General features: G+C 39.4%; 1 protein-coding gene across 1 annotated transcript in view; it reads right to left on the bottom strand.

The window, feature by feature from the left end:
• fat1a (FAT atypical cadherin 1a) overlaps window positions 1-22,396 on the bottom strand; it is a 99,339-nt gene extending 76,943 nt beyond the window's left edge. Inside the window, 3 exon segments of the mRNA XM_055158265.1 lie at window positions 941-1,255; window positions 15,951-19,237; window positions 22,369-22,396. Of these exon segments, the coding sequence (XP_055014240.1) occupies window positions 941-1,255; window positions 15,951-19,209 (3,574 nt within the window). The 5' untranslated portion in view covers window positions 19,210-19,237; window positions 22,369-22,396.
• Window positions 22,397-22,630: the final 234 nt, after the last annotated feature.

Here is a 22,630-nt window from a genome sequence, read left to right as displayed (position 1 = left end):
AGCCCGTGGAGCGTTCAGATACAAAACTGTTATGAAATGCCAACGCTTAATCCAATTGAGAAGTGTGGAATTGTGTAGTAAATTCCCTGACAGGAGCAACAGAACTGCCCTATACAAAGTGGAAGATGGAAATTTCCGCAGTAGAAAAACCATGCATAGAAGAAAAAATGCTGCTTTTCAATGTGTAAATAGCTCTGGAAAGAATTTTTGAATGCTATGGGCTGCTTACAATGAAGAAATACTCTAGCAATACAATTTCTACTCTTTGTAAGACCAAAAATGGTTCTTTGGAATGTATTTTCACACACAACACTGCATGAAACTATTTGAAATTAGTTAAGTTTATATCTTCAGTCAAATGTCTTGAAACTAATACCATTGTAAAGATTTAATCAGTACGTTATGTTGAAAACTGAATGATTGTTGAATATTGAATTATATGACTTTTTGCAGTTTGTTATGCAATAGCATTACAAACATTGTTAATGATGTTAACCTTGCTAACAGTAGATGCTAAATCTAACTAAAAAACAGATATTCAGCAAAATACTGATCTACAGTGTACTCTAAAGCAGTGTTTCTCAAATGTGTTACGTGTACAGTTCTTCAGTTTGTGGGATTGCCTAAATTAGAATGCATTTTATCCACATTCCTGCCCTCTTTTGGATAATTTCTTGTTTACAACTACAGTGGAAATGATTGTGTCTACATTTAGACCTGGTTTAGCACTAGATTAGACCTGGTAAAGTCCTGTTATATAGTTGATCTGACGGCACTCGGAGAGCCATATCTTGTCCTTGATGATTTTTGGTGTGAAATATTTTAGAGACTCCAGATAATAACTTAACCTAATATCCTTTGGTTAAACAAAATACCAGTAACATTCAGTGATTTCAAGTGTTAATGCTGCCTATAGTGTGTATCTGAATCATTATCTTACCTGTTTTGGAGTTGATAGCAAAGAAGCCTTGAGGGTTTCCACTGGTGATCCTATAGGTCAGCTTGTCGCTGGATTGGGTGTCGGGATCCACGGCTTCTATCTGGATAATGGACACATCTTTGGGGGAGTTCTCCATCACAGAGGGGTAGTAGACAGGTTCAGAGGTCTGGGGGGCGTTGTCATTGACATCTTGCACCTCAATGTAGACCTCCACAAAGGCAGATTGAGGAACCACACCCCGGTCCATGGCGTAAACAGTGAGCCAGTAGTGAGGGGTGGTCTCATGGTCGAGGAGCTCCTGAGTGCGGATCACGCCTGGAATGACAAAGATGTGTGTTAATAATGTTTCAACTAAAGGAAGCAATAAAAATCAACTGAACAGAAAATAGTATTATCGAATTGCAGATACTAATCAATACTAAAATCAAAATATTAAATCAATCAACATACTAAATCAATACTAAAACTAGTATCAGACTAGGTACTCATTTGAGCAGGTATCAGTACAAAAAAAAGTCACATTTACAGGTCAGAAATAAACCTTTCCTGAATAGGTTTAGAATGATCTTGAGCTGTATCAGAACACGTGTAAGATCACATAGACAAATACATCGTCCATGGAGCCACTATGGAACATACCTGGACAACAGATCACATGATAATATAAAAGAAAATACTATGATTTAATGTTGAAAATCACATTCCCTTTTCTAAAGTATCACTGTGCTACTGGAATCAGTATCAAGTATATTCCTTAGGATCAAATCAAGTTTGAAATTGTAGTATTGCGATAGTACTAACTAAAAGTACAGATGTAATTTTATACTGCTAGAATAGATATGTTTCTTATAGTCTACTGTACATATTTACTCTACTGTTCTGCTAATATTTACTTTTCAAAGGTTTCAAACACACATCAACAATGGTCCAGATTGAATCATGGCTCACTGTGGAAACTACAAATATCTGGTATCCACTTTATTGTATGAATTCTTTTAGTTAGTAACAGGTCGATGATGCTGCTTCTAACATTTTGCCGGCTTAGGAATACTGTTAATAACAACACAACCAAGAACATTGCTTTTAACACCAAAAGATTCAAATACATCAATGTGGACAATGCCCCTGTATGGTCTCCAAACTTTAGCTCAGCTTCTGGATGGTTCTGATTGATAAAATGATTTGAAAATGATTTACTAAACACTATCAGTGCATACTTTTAATAACTGCAATTAAAACAGAATAATATTCTTCTAATACTTTATCTCTACTGTTTGAACTCTGCTAAAAAGTCACATGTTTTTACTGACAAATGATTGGCCGTAGATCTTGTCATTAAAAATACACAAGTTGATCAGAGAAAATTAGAGATGATTGAATCTTGATCTTGATTGAAATTCAATTCATTGTACATCCCTAATGGGGCATATGTACCAATGAAGTTTTCATTGACCAACATCATCTACTAGTAATGGGATATTAAATAATTTATGGTGACAGAATGGTATTAGACTGCTTTACTGGGCATCACTGCACACTGATAACAAAACTTGTGAATGGATCCTACAGTAGCTAACCCCTGAGTACTCCTGTTTTCTTCCTGATTAGTAAATAATGCATCCCACGTCAGGCCAAGTGTCCAAGTATACTTTATAGATGGAAAAAAACACCCACACCGTCTTATCTCGCATCCTGTCAGTTTGCTAGAATTTTACATCACAGACTTCACTTGACGCCTAAAAATCGATTCGCAGTGGTAATAAGAGCATAATGTTGAACAAAATGTTGAGGCTATGGGGGGAACTTTGACACACAAATGTCAAGGTGCTACATTCACAACAACCGACCGATACTCTGGTGTTTACACTTACTAGTGGAGAGGTTTTTTTATTGCCTTGTGGGGGTTGTAGCCCTCAGCTGAGCAAACAGAAAGCTTTCAGAACATGTGAGTTGTAGAAGTTGACAATGGTTAAATGGACGAGTGGAGGATGGGTGGCAATGGTAGATGCAAGATTTAAAAGGCTGGTTGTAAAGTAAGGGTAGTGAATGTTTCAGTTCAAGGCAATCAAGTGCAGGCCTGTATTTCATCAAAGTAATACAAAAGTTAACAGCTAATATACCATCATTTGTGCAAAGATTTCTTGCACCCTACAGCAAAAAACTGTCATAGACCTTGTTTTAATGCCCTGGAATAGCTTTAAAATGACTTTGATTTAAATGGCCCGTCTTTGTGTGAATAATTACCAGTACCAGAGATGACAACAGAATGATATATTGGATCTGGAAACTAACTATAAAGTACGTCAAACAACCGTTCTTAATTAGGACATGCCAATCTTAGTTCCAGATCTATACATCTTTGTATTGTGATACAGGAAGTGCTTTCTACAAAAAAGGTAAAAAGTAACTGTTAACTTGAGTAGTGCTTCAAGACATAACAAAGTGGAACAGAGCACTTCAAGCTTTGGGAATGCAAACAGCCCAATAATGTAAAGTAGGACTAGTGTTTTAGGGTCTGCCACCAAATTCTCTCCATGGATATATTACTTGGAATCTTCCACAAAATGGCATTACATTTATTTATCTCTACAGAGACAGCAGGTGACACCTAGCCTGATTCATCAGTCGGTTTCACTTCGTGGAAACCGTCTGACCTCGCAGCATTAGGATTTGTTCGCTCGACGGTAGGCAGGTACTTTTTTTTAATTAAACCAATCCCTGCTATTTGGTCATGACGTATGTAATGTGCCAAATCATGTAGGAAGAAGGGCAATAACATCTATCACCTTGAAAAAATTCACCAAACGAATCGTTGCCAACACAGAATGTATGGCTTTGTCTACATCTATCTTGACCACTTTGTTTACTGTTGCGCTGTGCCACAAAAGGGACCCATACAGACACTTGAGTTTGATGTCATGGCTTCACAGCTCTCCGCTGATTGTCCGGTGTGCAGTCTACAACTTCCAGGGTTCTTGCAAAACGTCTAGTGTACTTTGATTCCTGACCTAGTCACTGGAGAGAAATTAAATTGAGCGGAGGCACTAGGTGGCATCAGCCTGGCTAGGTGATGCCATAAGGTCAAGTTACAAGTCAGATCTGTGGAGAGGTGAGCCCACTCACAGTAAGAATGCAAGTCTTTAAGTAAACAGAAACATATTTTATTGAGTAAATGCAAGATGGTTATGTTTAATGCCATATCAGGACATTCCAGACAAAGCAACAGCATCTCCATGGAGAAAACCAGAAAAGTTATACAATTTACTTTCAGAATCAATTTTGCATTATATAGTACCTTTAAATCAATAGCCTTTTCGGTGTGTGTGTGTGTGTGTGTGTTATTGGACTACTGGTGTAACCTTGAATGCAGCTGTGGACATTTACAGGCATATTAGGGTTCATCATTATCTGCAGCTAATAAAAGTGAACGATGGTCTAGACCCACCTGCGTGTTCTCTGTACCATGCATGTTATGAGGGGGAGGCCTAGATACTAGTCTCCGCTGCACCCCTTTGAAAAATCACAAGGACATTTCCTGAGCCTTTTACATGGACTCCCTTCCTCTCTTTTACTGCTTGGCTTTGTTCGCCCACTGTAACTTGATGAACTGTAACAGAGCACAGCCAAACCTCTTGCCCGGGGTAATGAAAGATTTCACAGTGACTTCAAATGACTCGTTGCAAAATTCCTCAGATTAAACTTGAGAGGAGAGTTTGGGGGGATAGCTCATTTGTTCTCAACTTTTGGATTTTTTATTTTTTTTATTTTTTGCAATTGCACCGACCTGGGACCTCTCTCGTCATTAGTCTTCATTATGGCTACCGCTACCTTAGCTGCAGGCGTGTAATAAGAAGGGTAGCCACGCACGGGAAATAGGTAGTTCCCCCTAAATGTAGGAGTTTCTGTGAAGAAATACCCAGGCCAAATACTTTAGAAAGTAAATGAAATGAAACCAATGATGTAGAAATGGTGACTGTACATAAGTGAATAGAAGTGCATATTACAAGGCACGGAAAATACAATTAACAGTACAGCATAACAGATCCAGAGATCATACAAGATTATCAATAACCAGGAAAAGTGGACAGGAGTTAGGGTTGGGAATCACGGGGGGGCCCACACAATATGATACGGTACATGGCTCAGGATTTAAATTGGTCAGTGGTGTTTCAGTCAACTAAACATTGCATTAGTTAACTAATTATTTTAATGGAAATTCATTCTCCCGTTTTCATACAAACATGGAATTTACAAGTTTGTTTTTATTTTTTTCAGTGAACTTTGGGTCAAATATGTACATGTATATGGTTGGACCATAGAAACCTTTTGCACGCCCCCTTTAATGAATCGATTCACAAGGCAAGTCTTGAGGCAACCAAGAATTTCATCATCTACAGCACTATAGTGTACTGGTGGTATACATAGATAGATGCATTGGGGCATCACGAAGTTGCAAAATAAACAAGATAACCACAGTCAGTCGAGCACTCAACGACTCAATCAAGCTACCTGCTACCTCAAGGGGAGATTATTGAAATATCTATAATATACTAGTATTGTGAATATGGAGTATATTGTCTATACTTAAAATGCTCTAAAAAGAGAGATGAAAATGGAAAAATTAAGCTGCCAAATCGGATGTAAACATTTTTTGCACTATAGTGGGCAATTTTACAGTTATTTCTCACTTATTTCTCCACGTCTCTTGGACTGACATGTCTAAATATTGCTGTTGGGATACTTAGTATAATGATTTCTTGTACACCACTGAACCAGTTTATTTCAAGCAATATCCTGAAAATAACAGATAAGTGTTGAACATGGCTATGCCCTTGAGCGAAGTCTCAGAAGGGTAAAAGAAAATAGGGTGAAGGAGATGTATTAGCTCTAAAATGGACATAAATTAGACCGAGAGAGCGGACATGAAATTGGTTGGAGTCGATGGGGTGAGGAGACCGGGGGCAGAGGGGCTCATGTGCGCTCATGTACCCCGCACTAATAAGATAAGAGAGGGAAGGACCAAAAGACAATGGGGGAAACTATGAGACATCTTTTGTGCTGGTGCCAAGGAGGGGCCTATGCCTGCGTGCTTGACTGGCAGACGCCGACCTTGCAGAACAATAGCACTCCTCGGCACAGTCATGCTTCCTGCTCGCACTTCGGAGCCCGGCGGCTATCAGTAAGAGAGGAGGCAATATGTTTTAACAGGCTCTTGATGATGGTATTCTTATCTGAGTGCCAAGCTCGCTCACTCACTCACTTCTCCTTCCTGCTCTTGTGCTATGTAAATCCATAGAACCAAAATATATTTTTCAAACCACTGATGCCTTAGTTGTATAAAGTTTAGCCTAAACTCCCTGTCCCATAAAGAGCAGGAAAAACTGTCTTCCATGGCCTGTGGGTGAGTGGTTCAACATAGAGCAACAAATAGAAAGATGAATCCAAGGAATTCCGTCACCACACCCATTCTATATAGTACCTCAGCTACCCAGTAAGACAGGAGCAAAAACCTGCCCCGGGGCCATGAGAAAAAAACACAGAGCAACAGCATGTGCCAGATCTGCTTTCCGCTTTTCTTCCTTTTTACTCCCGTCTTTCCCCCCTTGGCTCTGTTCTTCAAAGATATTCGGAATGCCAACGGATTTCAGGATAAGACCAGAAGGTATTATGCGCGTCCTTTAATCAAATTTTGTAGGATAAACATTGCCTTTCTGAAAGTTTTGTGCTTTGGTTAGAGCCGGGCGATATGACAAAAGATTATTCAAAATTTATTTCCTCATATTGAGCAATTATGATTTTTGATTCAATTTTATTTTGTATTAGCATTATTAAAAACTAATAAAATGGCTTTCAACATGAATTTCCTGAACATACAAAGTTTTAAAAATTGCCAGCAGCCCAAAAATCCAAACCATATGCTTTTACTGGCAATTGGTTGTAGACTTATAAGGACCCAAGCTGAGTGATGGTTAAAAATGACTGACTTTCTATTCAAATTTGATCAGTCGCATAGGAATAACTTTACTGAAAGCTGATTTCGGAGTAGTGTAGAGTTCATATTTGCCCATAAAAGGATGGATACCAACATAATCGTAAGTTAATATGATGATGTGTCAGAGCACAACGAAATACCAGCTCTACTCCTTTCAAATCTCAAAGTTGGGGTTTGCTTTGAACTTCACGGTTGATGTCTCTCATCCTTACCCTGCATTCCAGAGTCTTCCCAGGCCCCAAGCTCACGTGCTTACATAAACTTTAGCAGTGCTTTCTCCCCCCGACTCTTTCCACAGCCTTGGCAAAATGCTTCAAATTCCTCTACCACATTGTCGGGGCTAGTGTAATCAAAAGACTCCTAAACTCAGCTTTGTGTTACCTGGCAACATTGAATCACACCATCCCCACAGACAGACATATGTAGGCAAGATTTCCCTCCAAGAACCTTAAGCCTTCTTTTAATAATGTTGAAAACCCTCGGATAATTCTTATATGGAGCTTTTAAGTTGGACTGGATGAAAAGAATGCCCTTAAGCAATCGTTCTTTTATTTCTGCGTACAAAAATGCCCTTAACTGGCATGCTGTGAACTAGAAGTCTTCAACTTTTTTGTCAAAGAAAGACAAGAGAGTACTTGTCAAGCACGTGTCAAGTGGTCTGACGGTGTGTTAGGTCTGTACCCTGTAGCCAATAAAGGAAAACTGGATTCTGACTATCCTGGTTTGGACACAAAGCTTAAAGAGTCCATATTGCGCTATTTTCTGATCTATGTTATAATGTGGTTTCCTCATCACAAACATACCTGGAGTTGTGTTTTTTTTTCATTCACACATTTGTAACACACAAACCTTGCATGTTTAGGCTGAGTTCTTCTCGTAAACAGAAAACACTCTCTTCCACCTTGTGATGTCATATGCCGTTGTGTCAATGTCAAGTGCTCCACTGTGTTTTTAATCTCCATACACCTATATCAGAATCATTTAGATCATTTCAGCTCTGGAATTGCCAACCTCTACAGAACTAAGGGTAAAAGGTAAAAGGTTAACTTGAAAACTACAGCTCCATCACATCACAAGGTGGAACTGTGCATTTTTGAGTTTGGAGATGTAGACAAATCATAAATTGTTTTTCAAACATGTATGAATGAAAACAAAACTCCAGTTATGGTTTTGAGGAGGTTAAAATCTCACAAGAGTTAAGTTTGCGTAATATAGGATCTTTAAACCATAAAAGAAATAAATGTTGTGAGGGTTTTGCTTCCTCCAAATATAATAAGAAAGACAAAGACACCAAATAGTGAGAGTTTTGATGTTTTTAAAGGTGCACTATGTAACATTTCTGGATGCATATTTTTTAGAAAAAACAGAGATAAATGATATACCATACTGTATAACATTTCAGACAAAGCAATGACCTTTCCACGGAGACAAGCCTCCATAAGAAAAGTTACTTTAATATAAGTAATAGAAAAAGTGAAAGAAGCTACCAACAATAAAACCTACATTTCCCCTTCAAGTGTACTGTTTTATGTTTGAATGCTACAAAATTGCATTATTACCCTCAGATAACCTCAATGATGATATAGCATGGTACATAAACTACATCTGCCTTATCTTCTTCTATATCCGGCTTTAACAATTGCTGTTTAGTGAGCCACAGCGCCGTTTCCACTTCACGCATGGCTGTACACACTGTATTGGCAATCCACAAAGAAAAATGACTGTCTACAGCTGGCTTAAGGGAAAAGGCCACTTAAAACTAGAGCTATCACTTCATCACCCAGACAATGGAGCAGATAGTCAGTGCACAACCACAAAGCTTCCATTTTTAGTTTACAATAACAGAAAAACTCGCACTGATGGCTGGCATAAAAAAACTGATATTTGTGCAATAACTATGAATAAAATAACAATGTTTTCTTTTTCATGTATTTGAGCAAAATTTTGTCTTGCCCCAGTACTGATATACTGTATAAGCAGCTCAAGATCAAAATAAATCTGCTGATAATATCTTCTTATCTTATTATAAAGTGTTGTCGGAGAATCAGAAAGTGTGTGTGTGTTAGTATGCCAGTTGTTAGCGTTACCATGACAGCAAAACTTGGTGTTGGCCTGTGAAAGTTGTGAAAAGTGCTTATTAAGTCAATGATAATTAGGATGCTCGGAATGGATAATGTAAGCAAGGAACTAAAGCTATACGCAGTATTTATTTATTTTTTATTTTTTTAACAGTAAAATCAGGTAGAGCGCCTTTAAGTTTGCCTATTATTTTTTTCCAGGCAAGGTAGCTTTCAGGACACAAAGTGCTCATTGTTCCAGAGAGTGGTATGGTTTCCGAGGTCTTTGAACTGAGCTGCACCCTTTGATAAGATATTACTGTGATTTAGCAGACTTATATTCTGTCTAAAAACTATGCATGTACTGCTTTGTGGCTCTGAGGTATAAAAATATATTAGCTATAGCATAAAGTTTAAATTAGTATTTTAATTTAACAACTTAATATGATCAACTATCATAAATCCTTGTATTTAAATGTATTTCATCCACCTTCTCTGTGTGAAGTAAGGGTTCTACAGGTCCTTCCTGCTGAACACTGCTAGCTCTATACATGACCACCTGTAGTAGTAGGGCAATACTGAAACATAATATGAATCATCACTAGGTTTGCTCAAAAAAAATAAAAAAATAAAAAATCAGAATGTTCTCATTGCAGGTACTGCAATCATGATTAGATTTCCGAACTACGTCTAAATATGCTCATTAGCACATTGTAAACAACTCCAGGAACTTTCAAAAGTCTTTGATTGATATCATAATCACTCCTTTTAAGTATCAGTCGTTTCCTTTTTTCATACTGAAGAGCTCTTGTTTGGCATTCTAGAGACATGCACTGATTTCTAGTTCTGAAACAATGTTAACAAGTCTAGATGTAACGTATTAAACAGAGACAGTCTGTGCACACATTGTAAAAGTATTATTACCATGACAAGTACTAGCACACGATAGAGCAAGACTTCTGCATGGAGCGGCTTCACTGTTTCCCTAAATAGATTTAATGGACTGAAAGAACAACACACTTTTAACTGGAGAAAGTGTGCTTTTCATTTAGCAACCTACAATCAACAGTGTCCCGCTGCACATTCCTGGCCCCATCACCACGGTAACAGCACTCAAGTAACGACTATGCAGAATCTGACAGGTCTCTTTTATCTTTTTGCATACGCTGGACCTAGAATGAGCAACAAGGCGACAATTCTTACTTTAAGACAAATATACTGACAGCAAATGGCCATACTTTAAGGGACCCTGCTTCTTGCCTTTTGTAACACAGAATTGCTTTACCTCAAAAGGAGGAGTACTACTGAATGAAGCCGAGTTAATGGAAAACTCTAAGAGACTTTTCTTGTCATTATGCATCAAACAAGTTCATTAGGCTCAACAATGAATGCTTTCACCGCACATGCCGCATACAGTTTCAAGTAAAAGGCCAATGCATATATTAGGAAAAAAGAAAGGGCACTGCATACATTATGGCAGCAGAATCTTTGTCTAAAGGAGAAGCTCCTCAGACTTGCAGACTGGATAATTCTACTTCAGGCATGCACAAGTTGCTTTCAACATGTGTTCAAATTAAGTTATGCTTCAGCTGCATAGCTGGGACATACAGGCAATATACAGTGTTCTTCCAAGTAAGGACTTGGGTAACACTGCAGTATACATACCACCGCACTTAGTTCATTCTAAATGCAGATGACTCCTCAATATATTTCTTTATGTCGCTGGGCACCTGTGTAACTTTCATACCACATTCAAAGCTTCCTCCAAGCTCCTGCCTCCTACTAAATTCTTCAACAAATTTTCAAGCACCTTTAATGTCAATTCTAAAGGTTCAAAAGCTTAGAACATGAGTTTGAAATCCTTAATCCCAAATCTGGATACATCCTGCAAACTTTAAGTAGCTTGCCTACATAAAAAGCTTCAAAATGCCTCGAGTAAAGCTGGCTCTTTCTTCATTCCCTTTGACGCTGGCACATTATCTTCCGGGTGCTGAGTGGAGTGTGCCACGTGAGTGGATAGGGTCCAATTAATACAGAGATGCAAAGTTCCAATCCAGTATTATCCCTGAGTCATTCCAGACAAAGGAAGTGAGGAAGACGCTTACTCACAGGCAATTAAAGGCACGCCAATGCCTGACATTGTTTTATCAACTTGATCAGACTTAAGGTGTGCCAAGGACAAGAAGAATCTGGGTTAGATTCCTTCCTTTCTTTTTTCTATATGACCAAGTACAGCACTATAATATAATATGATAATTGGAAAGTAGCTGTATTTATTATATGTCTGGAGAACTATTGTGAAAAAGGAAACAACATATTAGTTACCTATCAATGACAACTGAAAATCCAGACAAATGTTATCCTCCATTTGTCCAGTTCCATTGTAATAGTAAATTTGGATGATTGTAGAAATCTGTCCCCCCAACTTTACACAAACTAAATTCAGATTTATCCAAAACATATATGATTTATATCTCCTTTAGGTGTCTTGCCAATCAAACTAGAGAAGAGGTCCAAGTCTGCACTGTCCTTGGAAAGAGTCCAGATAAGAGAATGTTTAAATTACGATGGCACAGAGCCAAAGACCACTGAGCTTTTAATAACAAGGAGAATGTCTGGGCAAACAGTTGCTATGGACTCCCACAGCAAACCTGGTGAAAATGAACCATGTCAGAACAACAAGACTCGGCCTGCATTTCTGGACCCTGGAAGTGACATCAATGAGGTGTTTAATAAGCAGCAGTAGAGAATACGGCTATGAAACTGAACTGTATCTCAAAGCAAAATCATTTTTGCAAAAAATACCAGGCCAGCTGTCCAATTTCATCACATATCTACAAAGAAATATTTTTCCAATTGGATTTTTTTCTCAACCACACTTCAGACACCAGATTGATGTGTTGCTCTCATGGTAATGCTAACAATTAGAACACTAACTGTGTACTTCCTTATTCTCAGACAGTGAAATACTTGATTTGATGATTACATACACAGTGGACTTATGTTGACCTCAAGAGCTATTTTTATAATATATCTGTATTTTGAGAAGATAGATTTTGCACAAATACATCGAAATAAATTGGGTACAGGCTCTTTAAAGCAAGTCACAGTTTGACTTCCAAATTTTATATATGATTTATCTCTCTCTCTCTCTCTCTCTCTCTCTCTCTCTCTCTCTCTCTCTCTCTCTATATATATATATATATATATATATATATATATATATATATATATATATATATTGATTTGTGCAGGTCACTCACTGACTTCATGCATTTACAACCCTGTAATAAAATGCTATTCAGTGCACTGCCTACAGACTTGTAATGTTATCTTTTTGTTTGTGAGATCCCCTCTGAAAAAAATCCATCCAAGACAATAAAACCGCACAGTTTGAACTACCTTTTCTGTTACAAAGCACTACAGCAGGGGCTTAAACTGTTGAAGAAAATAGGGAAAACACTCTTCCAACTTTGGACAACTACATCCATAGTTGGAAGGTGTGTGGCTGCTGTGCTGGCAATATCCCTGCTCCTTCCAACATGTTTTCTAATTCTGAAGCTCTTAAACTCTTTGGTTGAGGTTCACAACATGCAGCTGCAGATATATAGCAAAATAAGGGGCCCCATACTTATATTTTCCTCCCAAAACATCATATTGGTGATGTGCCGGCCAACCGCACCCTCCATCTAGTGAAATCCTAGGAGTGCCAGTACCACCTTAGCTGTATTTAGTTGTCTACTGACCTCAGATGTAATCCATAATAACAGGACCCAGCCCGGGACAATCCTATCATTGCACCTCCTGATAATCTCTTAATATAGGTCTCTAGGATTAAGTGCAAGATTAGGACCAGCTCTCATGGAATTTGTATCCTATCCTATACTGACTTTTTGAGCTAGACATGTTGGCAAGTCACTGACACATACTACTTAGGGACAGCTCGAGCACAGAGCATCCTCTCATGTTGATGGTCTAGTTAGGATAAAGCTGGGTTAAGCAAATCAGACACTGTTCACTCAAACTAGTATGAAAACTAGATGATCATTTGAACAAGTATCCAAAGAAGTCACATCAGCAGATTTAATGCTGAAAATAACATTCTACTATCTAAATGAAGACAAAATGTTTTTTTATTATCATTGGGGTATTGGAATCGGTCTTGAGTATTGAGTCTATTCCTTAGTATCGAAAGTCTGAATTTTTAAAAGCCATAAAAGCCCTTCAAGAACTAAAACTAGGGCTGAAATGAATCATCAATTATTTTTTTCCAATTTGTTGATTAGTCTATTGAACATCGGTTTATTAATTACATTTTGCCCATATAAAGGTAAAACTAGGATGGCTGAAGGCTAGACAGAGGACATGCAATACATACATAAAGTGTATTATTTATGAATATCTGAAAATTTATTTTTATTATAGTCCAGTTAATGATTATCAAAAGGCAGTTAGTATTTTCAAAGTGGACTAGTCACTCTTTTTTCTTATTAACCATTGCAGCCCTAAATAAATCATTAAATCCTTGCATTTTTTCATGGACCTAAAAAAGAACATTAAAGAGATGGTGCTTGAGAAATACAAATAGACTTACAAAAAAGTAGAGCTCTAAATTGTGAATGAATTAAATTGTCATGAAGTTTTACAATCTGCCTTAAGCAATAGATTACTGAGCATACAGACATGTTCCCAGCAGTCAAACACAGAGCTCTCCTGCACCAGAACTGTTTGAACACAGCCTACATCCTATTTGCTGAGGTTTCTTGTCTGATCAAACTGAATGAGTCAGGGAGACATGAGAATGCATTTCTGTTTGTTATACAATCAGCACCATTATTCTAAACTGATCATTTTTTACTAGATCATTTAGAACATTTAAATATCGGCTTCACAGATAGGGGTGGGCGATATCTCGATATTTTAAATAAACTCGATATGAATTCTGACATATCGTATATATCGATATAATGCTTATATTCAATTTTGATTTCGTCTCTTCGCTTGTTTACCTTCTCTCTCGTCGCCTCCGCGCGCCCTTGCCTCACTGATTTTGTTCGCTCGTGTCTCCTTCACTCGTCACTACCACCGTGAACACCGAAAGTTGGTGCCAGTGAAAAACTTCAAGCACCACGAACCTTTTCCACCATTTACAGACAAAACCACCAGCAGCACATCCTCATATTCCACCGAGTCACGTCCTTTAGCCCGAAAGAAGCTAAACGAGCTGAGCTGCAGGAGAAGTGCTGTTTATGCAAATGAGCCATGCGCTTAAGTTTCGTTTCTGTAAAATGTAAACACACGTGCGCAAAACTGCATTAAACACATTATTATCGCAAACGGGCTGATGTGGCTCTAGAGTCGTTATGCTTTGTATATTGTAAAGTTTAGCAATATAAAGTTTATTTATGCAGAAGATTTTAATAAATAATCTGCTGCAGTGTCACTTGTACAATAGTGTTTGGAAGCGTTGGGTTTGATCTGCAGTGGATTGTGGGAAACCTCAGAGCTCCTTACTGCTGGATAATAACATGGATCTATTAAAATAAGGAACATCCTGAACTTCCTCTGCTAAATGAGCTCATGATTATGATCTGGATAACAGAGTTAATGCAAAGATGAGCTTGTGTTGAGTTGTTTTATTTATGAATGAAAAGAAGGAAATATGTATTATTTCTTTTATTTTACAGTTAAATTATTATTTATGTAATTAGGGTTTTGTGTAATCTTAAATGTTCCTATATGAACTGCCGACCTCTTACACTTCAATTAAAAAAAAAGGACCTTGTGGAATTTGGCAGATTTGTTTTTGCAGTTTTCAGTTTTAGGGGGTTATTTTTTCTTGAACATATATCGAGATATATATCATATATCGAGATATAGCAAAATATATCGAGATATAGTTTTTGATCCATATCGCCCAGCCCTATTCACAGAGCATTTGCACCTTCAACTCTTCAACTTCAACTTGACCTATTGTAAAATGATAAGCTGAGAACTGTCAATAAAAGATTTTTACAGAAAAAATATATTAATCTGTTACTCTCAAATCCACCAGAAAAAAGGTACCAAGGTTACTGCCTGAATACATCTGAGTAGTTATTATTATGAACTGCTAACACCTAATTTGTAGGAAAACATCTAAAGACACGACGTATTTTTAAGTGGCAAAAGTCAGCAGTACTCTAAAAATAAATCTAATTTTCACTTTCATAAGTAGATCTGACGCTCTGAGGTTACATATGCCAGGAGAAATCACTGCATTATGCATTCTTCCAGTGCCTCATTTAAACATTAAATATGCATACAACGCATGGGAATTTAATTCCTAACTGGGAAAAAGTCACTAAGATGGTCGGGAATGTGATTACCAAGTTTAAAAGGAAAGGGAGTGAGGTCTGAAGCAGCCAAATCAGGTGATTGCTAGGTTTGGGTTGGAACTCCTGGAATTCCAGACTGCCTGTTAAGTTGAGTTAATTTGAGTCAGCTATTAAAATCATTCAGGGCAGCTGGAAAAGTATTATGTTTTTTTCTGCAATATAAAAAGTACAAGCCACAAGTAAAGCCATCAGCACATTATTTTCTAACAGTTAAAAATGACATACTGTTACTATTGCTACATTTTAGATCAGTGTGCAGTACAAGTGCAGAAATGTAGTCTTTGGGACAGGGCAGGAATAGGTGAAATCAGTCAGTGTCCTATTTCCTCAGCAACTGCTTAGGAATGTCTACAAAGAGCTAGGAGACAGCTGTTCCATCTGTTCTTACTGCCAATTCTGCTGTGCAAGAAAAATGACTGGAATCAAGCATTCTAGCCGTCTCCTGGAGCATCATGTTACCTCATTGTTTTTTGCACAGTGACAAATATAAATCATTGGCTGCACAAATCTCCCATTTATGCAAATTTGCTGAAGACATATGATATTCACACAGCTCTGCATTGGAAAGGGAAAAAAACACTCACCAGTTTCTTCATCAATGGTGAATATTCCCAAGCCTGATCCATCCCGAATGGAGTATCGAATTTCCCCATCCCTTCCGCTGTCCTCATCTTCAGCCTTTACAGTCATAACGGATGTACCCACAATTGCGTCCTCTTTTATAAATCCTCTGTCCACAAAAGATCGGAAATATGGTCTGTACAGGTTCTCATTTACATCCACAACGTCAATCTCGATGAAACAAGTCGACGACAAGGACATCGGCTTCCCCTTGTCCTTAGCTTTCGCCGTCAGGTTGTACACTTGCTTTGTTTCATAATCAAGATTTTGAACAATCCGTACCGCACCACTAATTTTGTCAACTTCGAAATTCCCGTCTCCATTGTCGATCAGGCTGTAGCGTATTTGGCTAGATGCACCAACGTCGGGGTCGTGAGCTTCCAGCCACATGATCACTGTACCTATTGGAAGGTCTTCCCTAACTTTAACGCGATAATTGGGAGGAACAAATTTTGGAGGGTTATCATTGACGTCTTCCAGCGTGATCTTAAGTGGCACCGTGGAGACGAGCTGGGGTTCATACACCGCCTGATCACGTGCTGCGATTTTTAAAACATAAACTGGTTGCAGCTCGCGATCTAGCGGTTTTGTTACCGTAACGACACCAGTATCCTCGTCAATGGCGAAATGATCCGTACCTCCCAAAATGGAATATTTCACTGCTCCATTAGGTCCCTTGTCCTTGTCAGTAGAGTCCACCTGAATAATTTGCGTACCTACAGGTGTGCTCTCGCTAATGTCAACCGAATATGAATTTTGCAGAAACTGTGGACTATTATCATTTGTGTCTAGGATTTTGACATCCAGGAGACGAGATGACGATTTCTGTGGTATTCCCAGATCGTAAACAGTAATATTGAGAGTATAATGGTCCGTGGTTTCCCTGTCCAGAGGGGAATACACCAGCAGCCAGCCGGTTTCCATTTCCACTATAAACTTGCTTTCTGGGTCTCCCCCTGAAATAACATACACAAGTTTCCCATTGAAACCACTGTCAGAGTCTGTGGCACTCAGATGTACAATCCGAGCACCTACAGGGAGGTCCTCTGTGATTTCAACAGCACTAGGAAAAGAATCTCCAAACTGTGGCGTGTACCGATTGATTGAGTGTATGTCCACGAAATCGTCTGGCTCATTCTGTGTGTGAACTTTGCTGCCTTGGAGGAGCTTTTCTGCCAGCATGGTAGCAACGCCAGTTTCGACACATTTCAACTGGACTGGCTTTCGTGCAGTGATGACAGTTATATTCATGTACATTGGCTGCGTCTCATGCTCTCCGTCACTAGCTATGATTTGTAAACTATGAAAGGACACTTTAGCTGCCTCTCCTTCGCTCAGCGGGTGTTTCAAAGAGAGTACCCCAGAGTTTGGGTTGAGTTCAAATAAATCCAGGTCATTTCCTGCTTTGATATAGTACCGCACCAGTTGTAATTCATCAGCATCTATAGCAGAAACTGTGGTAACCTGCTCTCCCACGCCATGATCTCTTGGTACTGTAACTTCACAATCGACATTTTCAAACAAAGGCTTATTGTCATTGAGGTTTGTAAGTGTGATGGTGACGGGAGCCTCCACCTCTCTGCGGAAAGGGGAGCCCCAGTCTGACGCTCTGACTTTCAGGTGGTAAATTCTGGGCATTAACTCGTAATCTAGCACTTCAGAGGTACTGATGACACCTGAGAAGTAGTCGATGACAAACGGCTGGGGAGTCAGATTGGTGATGCTGTAGGTCACATAGCCGTTCTCGCCTTTGTCAAGGTCTGTGGCTCTGACCGACAACACGCTGGTCCCCGCTGCGACGTTCTCATCAACACTGGCCTTGTAAGACGTCTGCTGAAACTCTGGCGCATTGTTATTCACATCAATCACGTCGACAATGACTTTTGTGGCTGCCTTTTTGTCACTGGTCACCACGTCCAGCTCAAACTGCGGGGTAGAATCGGCATTGATTGGTCCTGCCACACTGATTAAACCTGTATCGGGGTTGATGGTAAATCTGTCCTTGTCGGATTTATGTCTGAACGCATATTTAAGATGCGGATACTTTGGCACAGCTGTTACCATAGTGACAGGTGTGTGAAGGGGGGCAAATTCACTTAAATTGACTCTGTAAATAGCCTGTTCGAAAATAGGAGGGCTAAATTTAAACTGCGCGGTTGTGACATGCACTAATTTAGCAGAGGAGAACTGTGGAGGGTTTCCTTTGTCCTTGGCCTGTAAAGTGAGGTTGTATCCATACGGCTGACTATCCCAATCTACATCTTTGACTGCTTTGATTTTATACTCCTTGCTCCCAGGGCTGGTTCTAACGGCCTTGAACTGCTGCAGGGGGTCGCCAGCAACAATGCTAAGTGATGCAATCTCTCCATTTGGTCCCAAGTCATTATCCTCCACTGTCACTATGGCGTATGTGGGGTCATGGTCTGCATCTGAGGGGGCCAAAGTCACCGCGGTAATCACAGGCGCGTGCTCATTGGCCTGTTCTACTCTCACAGTAAGTTTGGCCATGCTGCTGAAGCCACTGCTGCCGTATAATTTCATCCCTCTATCCACTGCCAGAATCTCCAGCTCATACACTTTGGTCTCGGAGTAGTCCAGTTTCCCTGTCAGTGTCACCACTCCGCTTGTGGGGTGAACCGCAAACATGTCCGTCCACTCTCTGAAGCTGTAATAGTACTCCCCGTTGGTACCGATGTCAGCGTCTGTGGCTGTGACCTTTGCCACACTTGTGCGGATAGCTGTGTTTTCAGGTAGAGAGATGCTATAGGAGGTCGGTGAGAACAGTGGTCTCAAATCATTAGTGTCCAAAACTTGTACCTTGACTCTTGTGCGGCTTTCTAAGTTAGTATTCCTCTCTGACGCCTTCACAGTAAGTATATAGTGGTCTTTAACCTCCCGATTCAGAATAGCAGTGCTACCTCCTTTGGTCCTTATTCGCAAAAAACTGAAATCTCCCAATGTGTAGTCCTCAGCTTTGAATAAGTTCTCATTGTCCCCAGCGATGATTTTGTACCGAATCTCCCAGATTGGGTCTGTGATGTAGATTCCCATTTTGTTGTGGCTCTCCAAGTAAGTCTTAGCAGCAGAGTTCTCATATATGGTGGCATTGTAAACAGAGTGGGTGAAATGCATGGAGGCAGCCCTCGGCGTCCGCTGGGTCCCCGTGCAACCACAGACAAGCTGCAGGAGCAACACGAGCTGCCAGGCCAAGTGCTTCCCCATTATCGTACCGCAGTCTTCACACAACCACCTGGAAAAAAAGAAAAGGACAGTTAGTCTTTAGTAATTAATACGCTGAAAATTTTCAAAACATTTCCAGCAGACCTGTCACAATAATTACAACTACAACTTATCAACCTTAAATGGAATGATCATTTTTATGGGTCAATATTTATCATAGGTACTTTTTCTTAGTACTAGTGGGGGAGTATTTTGTTATCGTTTCAGTTCTACCATTAGATTTGAGTTGTAGAGGGTTGGTAAAAATAACTTCTATGACTTTTTTTATAGATACAGACTAACTGCTAGTGTATCACTCTGCTATGTATATATTCATTGCAGTTTGTGTTTTTAACCACCATTATGCATTAAACATATTTTGGGGGATAATCCTGCTTTACAATAATTGTATCAGTGACATAAATTTGTTTCAGTATTATTGTTTAGCACCAAACCATACTTCAAAATGCATTACTGTGACAGATCTAATTTCCGATCTATATTACTTTTATAATTTGTGAAGCATAAAAAAGACTGTACAGTTATTGTATATGCAAATTTTATAACGCAATACTTTCACGATATAGTATATAATCAGATTTGAATGTGTTCAAAAATAGTAAACCAAATTGATCCAGGTGCATATATGATTACTCCTACTGCCTTGGTTTGTAACAGCCACATAAAAGCCAGGCAGTGACATTACCCAGCCGGATAACATAACCCTAATTTAATTTATGGCAACGTGCAAATCCACCAGACTATAAATGACAATGGGGGTAGGATGCAAGCCTCAATTTCTCTCTCATTGTGCGCTTTTCCAGTCCCCTTTAAATGTCGTGTCAGGATGCGCAGGCTGATAAATGGCTAAATGGGCTCCGTGTGGATATAGGATGAAGCACAGTGACAAGTCAGGTGACCATACAGCAGCTGCATTAGTATGTCTGCTTTTTGTTACAGGAAACCAATTTCAACATTACAATGATGGATGAGAATTGTGTAGATATCTGTATTTCTATTAATTAAATTGAATTAGCCTGCAAGGTTCACGTGCAGGGTTAAAGCAATACTTACTTAATGTATGATAAGGTAATTATACTAGTGATTAATGATTTTTCCCTTCAGCAATTGCAACAAAAAGTGGAAAATAAACCTCTGCCAAATCTTCACCTATGTCTAAACGCTCTGACTAAATGGCTGTTGAAACGGTTTGAAATGGCACATTCATTCGTTTACAATCCTTTTACAACGTCTAGGTTATTGCATGTGGGTGTCCCTACAAAGGCAAACAAACCCAAGCCTTGCCATATCTGTCTTGAAGTTCTCTTTTATTATGCCGTTACGACATTTACTTTTGGCGTGTCCAAATGAGCCCGCTGGTGTACAGGTTTAGTTATTCTACGCTTTGTGCACGGTTAATAAATGACTTTAGTCTGCGCGGATCACCTTGAGTCGGAAAGTATCGCCTGCAGGTACAAAAGAGCCATCTGCTTGCATGGGAGCCACCATTGTATGTAATTCCGAAACAAACTAATAGTTACTTCTTAGCGTTCAAAAGGCTTCAATAAGCAGCCTGGTGAATATAAGCGCTAATACGACACAGAGAACTTTTTTTTTTGAAGGTTAAGTCGTTTAATGTCTAAAGAAATAAACTTTTAAAGCGCATTTTCTTGGCAAACCCCATCCCCCAACTGAAGCCATTCACTCCACGAAGCGAAGGCTACTGCACAGATTTGTTCAAAGGCACATATTACGGCACTGCAAATAAATTCACCGTTACGCACCGTATTTCGCTTCTATTTAGAACATGGTTAACTTTTCTTGCCGCTTTACAACTCTGAAAATGTGTCAGAAGCCAACCAGAACTAACGACTGGTGTCTTCCCAAGCAGTTTACAATGGGAGACCTATCTCAACTTTTCCCAGATGTCCGTGCGTATCCATTAAAGCAGCCAAAACGCGCGTCATTAAACCAAAATGCTCCACGTACCTCTCCTGTCTGGAATTTCATAAGTTTGGAGGTTTGGCATGGAGTTGAAGTAGTCCAAATCTCGGCATGGTAGTTACGTGGACGTGGTCGTGTCCTCTCCGCTACTCCATCTACTCTCCCTCTACCGTTTCTTTCCCTTTCTCTCCCCGGCGCGGCGCACAGTCGCTCGCTCGCACTCGCTCGCTCACTGGAGCAGGCGCAGGAGTCCGGTATCCCTCCGCGCTGCTGGATCTAGTTCTCACACACGGGCAGGTTGCTTTGATTTTTGGCAACTGTTTTGGCTACATAATGCAAACATGAATTACTTGAAAACATGCCAAGCGTCAATGCTTTTCTTTAGAATCTCGCTTTTTAATAGGTGCTATTTTAGGCTCTTTGATACTTTGTTGACCCGTGGGAAAAATAGATGCCATTGGGTTATATTTGTCAAGTAGTATATTTAGAAGTAACCTGTAGCTTACATGTGTACAACATTATATTGCCTTTATATTGTTATTTCCTTCCATAATTTCAAAAGTAAAAAATAAAATAAAATAAATGTAGAAGCCTATTGGACAACATTATTCACGACATAAAACGTAACCAAAAATGTTGATACGTGCAATTTCCACTTCACAATACACATTTAAGTTATTTTATTAACTTTTTAATATTTAAATTTGCCTACTGACTAAAGAGTAGATGTGTTACTACTATTATTACTTTCACGGTATGCATCTATATGTGAGAAATAAAAAGGAATAAAATTGCAAAAGAGTTGTAGTTTTTCTTATTCCTTGCACGACGGATAGAGGACATTCATTCATTGGATTCAATTTCTCATGCCCTCACACAGCCAAGCGTTCCCCAACTCGTCTCTCCTTTTTTCTCGATGCAGGAGTGTGGTTGCTGTGCGAGTGATGGCGCTGTCTCCCTTTCCCTAGCTTTTCCAAGTTCCCACGGACTGCAGTAGAGCTCCAGCAGCGATCCAAGTGGAGCGTCTGCACGGGGCCAATCATCCTATCAACCCGGTGCTATAACCTAATAAAATGCGCTTGTTCTGGTGCGTAATTGCGCATTTGGTTTGATTATGCAAACAATGTCTTTCTTCGTGTACATATGTGAGTTCAAAAAATAAACTTTGGACTTTTCAGTTTGTATATTTATCTATACTGTTTACTTGAAAAGACTTACCAGACCAGCGGGGTATCCACCGGCTTCTCTCATCGGAACATGTTCACTCATAAATCCACTCGTTTGGGTTTGGCGAGCATGTCCTCTCCTCTCTCAGCGCTCCTCTCCGCGCACCGGGCACATGCTGGTTCTACGCGCTGCTGGAGGCTACTGAAATCCCCTGTACCTGCCCGAAAAGCACCACACTGTCCCGGTAGTTCCGAATGACTCGTTTTCCCAGGTTAAGGTACAGGAACAAAAAACTCCAAGCTACGAGAGAAGG

Source organism: Boleophthalmus pectinirostris, unplaced genomic scaffold, assembly GCF_026225935.1.
Source record: "Boleophthalmus pectinirostris isolate CB_2022bp ecotype Guang Dong unplaced genomic scaffold, ASM2622593v1 HiC_scaffold_22, whole genome shotgun sequence".
Lineage (NCBI taxonomy): Eukaryota > Metazoa > Chordata > Actinopteri > Gobiiformes > Gobiidae > Boleophthalmus > Boleophthalmus pectinirostris.
This window is presented reverse-complemented; position numbering and strand designations above follow the sequence as displayed.